General features: G+C 34.3%; 1 protein-coding gene across 5 annotated transcripts in view; it reads right to left on the bottom strand.

The window, feature by feature from the left end:
• The window catches only part of SNCA (synuclein alpha), a 148,586-nt gene that overhangs the window by 129,237 nt on the left and 13,820 nt on the right, over positions 1–5,529 (bottom strand). For all 5 annotated transcript variants that reach the window (XM_029923968.1, XM_029923798.1, XM_029923748.1 and 2 more), the window contains exon 4: positions 1,480–1,622. In XM_029923968.1, the coding sequence (XP_029779828.1) occupies positions 1,480–1,622 (143 nt within the window). The remainder of the gene's footprint in view (positions 1–1,479; positions 1,623–5,529) is intronic.

Here is a 5,529-nt window from a genome sequence, read left to right as displayed (position 1 = left end):
AGCCCAGATTTTCCATAACTAGCATCAATTGCCCAGATGATATAAATACACGTGATACATTTCAATATGTCACAGGTTTTTAGTTCAGGCTTTCTAATATCAGTGTTTTAATGATCCATGAGAGCAGGCCTGCTGCATAGAATTGCATGGAGTGGAAATAACCCAGAGTAGTTTGTCAGCAAATAAAGCCATTTTCCTATAGTTTTCAAAATATCTATTCCAACATCACTTTGGTTATAACTTTCAGATAGTTGAAAAGCCAATCGCTATGCTATGCAAACAATTATTAGATACAGTGATAAGAATCACTTTGCCTACTTACTTGTTTCCTTCCTTCTTTTCCTCCTTAAGAAATATTCCTAATTATCCTCTATGTGTCAGGTACTCTTCCAGACACTTGTGAAATACCATTGAACAAAATAAATATATTCCATCCTCATGGTGCTTTTACTTTAGGAGGGCACAAAAAAATAATAAACAACATATATGAAAAATAAGTAAGTTATTTATGATTCTTAAAGGTGATATATGCTCTGGTATAAAGTCAAAAATAAACAGTAGGAAGACTGGGAATAGCAGAGGTGAAGAGAATGGCTCCAATCTCAGAGAGCACAGGGGAGGCCTCACTGAGAAGGTGCCATTTAACAACAACCTGAGAAGATGAGGGAGTGAACCGAGTATATAATCTTGGGGAAGAGCTTTCCAGAAAGAGGGAGGAGCCAGGGCTAGAGAGTACTTGATTAGTTTAAGGAGTAGCAAGGAGGCCATGGTGCCAGAGGAATAGCAGAAATGTCTGCTGCGGCAGTCACAAAATCTATGAACTTTCATCTTCCAGTTGACAACTCATTTTCTATCACTTACCTGTTTAAAATTAAAGTCATAATGTCTTTTGTATATTCTTACTAGAGTCTCATATTTGTCAAGAAATGCAGTAAAATTTCTGAGAATTTTAAAATCACCCCAAAAGCACAATTTCTGGTTGGTATACAATTCAAATCTCTGTGTTCCCACAAATGTATATTTGCAAATGAACTGCTATGTGATAAGCAAATGTGCCATTTAATAAGAGATGATGTCATGATAAAGAAATCAACCAAAAGATCTTCATTTTGAAAATCTGTCAGTTGGGCACAAAGCATTTGTTATGTTTCAACAAAGAGAGATTGCAAGACTCATAGCCAACATGAAAGCACCCGTTCTTTCTGAAATGTCACAGTTCTTTTCATATTTATTACATTGGTTCATCTCATTAACTTTCTTTCAGAAAATGAAACAATCATGATTATTGTACAATTTTCATGCCATTTATCTGGGTTAATGCCTCTGAAAAGAAAGCACACATAAAGGTAGACTTTTTTTTTTAACAAGAGGAGGGTGAGTCAGCCCTCCCTCAAGTAAGCACCCTATTCCTGCCTTTCATGAAAACGCACTGTGATCCCGAGACTTTGCAAATGTTACATAAAATGTCTGCAACCATACCTTGCCCAACTGATCCTTTTTGCCAAAGCCAGTGGCAGCTGCGATGCTCCCTGCTCCCTCCACTGTCTTCTGTGCGACTGCTGTCACCCCTGTCACCACCGCCTCACCAACATTTGTCACTTGCTCTTTGGTCTTCTCAGCCACTGGGATAAATCCAGAACAACAGATTAAGGGGCAGTGGAACAACCAGGACTTAAAATAATTTCACTCCCAGTAGCTGTTAACTTCTAAAGACCTGTATTTACACATGCCATAAATAACTAAAGTGTCAGAAGAAATAAAAACTACAGAGATTTTAAGTGAGCGCGGTTTAGGCAAACATTAAATTTTTGCTAAGATATGTTGTTGTAATCACGCAAATATTAAAACATGCTTCAAGTATAATGATCACAAATTGAAAGCCTTCGAGAATTGAGGTTTGGTTAACATTTTATTAAAGAAAGTTTATGGATAGAATGATTACAGGTGCAGCTATTATGGTATGAAATAATAATTTTTTATTTCAGTTTCAATGCCAGTTCTTTAATCTCACCCAGCATGTTCATTTTCACCATACCTTCTGAGTCACACAACATATATGTGCTCATGTGACCCTATGAAATGAACAATATAGATGAGATGATACTATTTATAGAAAATACAAAAGGCCCCACCAAGACTACTAGAACTGATAAAGAAATTCAGTAACATCGTAGAATACAAAATAAATCTACAGAAATCTGTTACATTTCTATATACCAATAATGAAGCAGCAAAAAGAGAAATTAAGAAAACAATCCCATTTATAATTGCACCCAAAATAATAAGATACCTAGAAATAAACCTAACCAAAGAGGCGAAAGAATTGTACTCTGTAAACTATAAAACATTGATGAAAGAAATGGAAGACAACACAAGGAAATGGAAAGACATTTCATACTCATGGATTGGAAGAACAAATATTGTTAAAATGCCTATACTACCCAAAGTAGTGTGATGTGATCCCTTTAAATTACCAATGGTATTTTTTACAGAAGCAGAACAATTTGAAGATTTGAATAAAACCACAATAGACTCCAAATAGCTAATGTAACCTTGAAAAAGAAAAGCAAAGCTGGAGGCATCACAATTCCAGACCTCAAGTTATATTTTAAAGCTACAGTGACCAGAACAGTCTGACATTAGCTCAAAAACAGACATTTAGATCAATGTAACAAGAAAACCCAGAAACTAACAACTATATGATCAATTAATCTTCGACAAAGCAGGAAAGAATATTCAGTGTGAAAATTCTCTTCAACTAATGGTATTGGGAAAACTGAATAGCTGCATGCAAAAGAATGAACCTGGACGCTTACACAGAAATAAAGTCAAAATGGATTAAGGACCTAAATGTAAGACCTGAAACCATAAAAATCCTACAAGAGAATGCTGGCAATAACTTCTTTGACATTGGTCAGAGAAACTTTTTTCTAGATATGTCTCTTGAGGCAAGGGAAACAAAAGCAAAAATAAGCCACTGAGAGTATATCAAAATAAAAAGTTTCTCCACAGTGAAGGAAACAATCAACAAAACTAAAAAGCAACCTATAGAATGGGAGAAGATATTTGCAAATGACACGTCTGACAAAGGGTTAGTATCCAAAATATATAAAGAACTATAGAACTCAACACCTAAAGCCCAAATAATCTGACTGAAACTTGAGCAGAAGACATGAACAGATATTTCTCCAAAGAAGACATCCAGATGGCTGACATATGAAAATACGTTCATCATCACTTACCAACAGGGAAATGCAAATCAAAACTACAATGAGATATCACCTCATACTTGTCAGAATGGCTAAAATCAACAAGACAAGAAACATGTGTTGGTGAGTATATGGAGTAAAAGGAAAATTCATGCAGTCTTGGTGGGAAAACAAATTGGTGGAGCTACTGTGGAAAACAGGATGGAGGTTCCTCAAAAAGTTAAAAATAGAACTACCCTATGATCCAGCAATCACAGTGCTAAATATGTACTCAAAGAATACAAAAACATTAATTCAAAGAGATATATGCACCCCAATGTTTATAGTAGCATTATGGAAGCAAACTAAGTGCCCATTGATTGATGAGTGGATAAAGAAGATACAATATATATACAATGAAATATTATTCAGACAGAAAAAGCAATTTAATCTTGCCATTTGCAACAATATGGATGGAGCTAGAGAGTATATAAAATAAGTCAAAGAAAGACAAATATATGATTTCACTCCTTTGTGAAGGTTAAGAAATAAAACAAATGAGCAAAGGGAAAGAAAAGAGACATAGAGAGACAAATCAAGAAACAGATTCTTAATTATGGAAAACAAACTGATGGTCACTAGAGAGAAATGAGGTGGGGATGGGTTAAATAGGTGATAGGGGTCAAGGAGGGCATTTGCCATGGGGACCACGAGGTGATGTATGGAATTATTGAATTGCTATATTGCACACCTGAGACTAATATAACACTGTGTGTTTACTAACTGGAATTAAAATAAAAACTTAAGGCCAAAAAAAAAATAATGAAAAATAGAGTAAGGTGTGGTTATGAATAAATTTTAATCCTTTTATCAGACTTTAAGCATTGAAAAATGGTTTGTAATAAAAAGATTGATTTTCAACAATTTTAATGGTAACTAAAGAGCTAGACATTTAGTATAAAAATGAAATTTGGTGAGAAAACTTACAATGTCTTTTTATAAAACAAAATACAATATGGTGACTCAGTAGATTTTTTAAATAAGTTAAAAATTAAGAGAAGACAGTGTTAATAGTTTGGAATTAGATTTAGAAGCAAAGACTTCATCTCATATCAAAAATTCCCCAAAACCATATCTGATATAATTGCTGTTTTAATCTTTGTATGTTACCTCCATGCGATTGCCAAATAAATAAAACTCCAATAAAAATGTTTGTTTCAATTAAACGAAGAGTTCTATGAAAAAACAAAAGACAAGAGCTTCTGCTCTTTTAATAATCTCAAAGTCAATAGAGAAATAAAACCATCTCTCTTCATCTAAAAATTATAACATTTATACTCATATTTGCTTTCTTTATGCCTCACAAACTCTTTTTATTTTCTGCTTTTTCCTCAGATTTCAAGAATTTGGGGTTTTAAGTGATATTTTTCTTCAGACCTTCTCCTAAGCAAATAGAGACACTTTTTCAGGGTGGGGGGTTGTTTTATGCTTGTGTACATCCTCTCCAGATAAGGCCCACCCCCAAGGAATTTGATGAGTTACACTGTCAGCTGTTAAGGTGGTAAGTGTGATATGCTAGTCACATAATTATTGTGCAGATTTCATGCCATCTGCTGGAGAAGGCCAACGACGGAACAATGGGGACCAAGAAATTGGGCTTTGAATAGCAGGTCATGGAAGTAAGGTGGTCTGTAAGAATGGATGCTTACTCTTCAGTTCTAGGTAACATGGGAAAATTGCCATGGCCCTAGAGTCTAAAACCAGGAAAAGTCCCCGGGAGATGTTACTCGATATTCGCATTTTGCCACTTCTTCTAGAGATATTGTGGATGCTTCCTAACAAGTAATGGCTATTCCCAATGCAAAGTTGAATTTAAATGTCAGTGAGAAGCTATACTGGAGACTTCATGTTTTTAAACATTTCCAGAATGTTGATCCTTTAAAAAGTGAATTATGGGCTTTAACTTGTCATTTCTTTTTCTTTTCCAAGAACATGAATAGAAAATTTTGCTTGAAAAATGAACACTTGCTTGTTACAATATCTCAAAGACAAGAATAAATTTTGATCTTTTTACAGACTCATATTTTTTCTGCCAGCTGTGAGAGGTTATTTTTACAATATCTAGACTATGCTTTGTATATGTAAACATTTTATTTTTAATGCACATACACTTCACAATAAAATGTACTTTGTACTTTATTTTAATTCACCAGGTCTTATCATTGTAACAAGTCAATTAGTTGCATTACAAAATGACAGAGCACACTGTGTAGCAATAATAGACACATTTTAAAAGATTTCATTGGACTTGATTTGTCTAGTGGATTATCCACTGACCTTG

The sequence above is a fragment of the Suricata suricatta genome, chromosome 1 (assembly GCF_006229205.1).
Source record: "Suricata suricatta isolate VVHF042 chromosome 1, meerkat_22Aug2017_6uvM2_HiC, whole genome shotgun sequence".
Taxonomy (NCBI): Eukaryota; Metazoa; Chordata; class Mammalia; order Carnivora; family Herpestidae; genus Suricata; species Suricata suricatta.
Note: the sequence above shows the minus strand (reverse complement) of the source record. Positions and strands in the feature narration are given on the sequence as shown.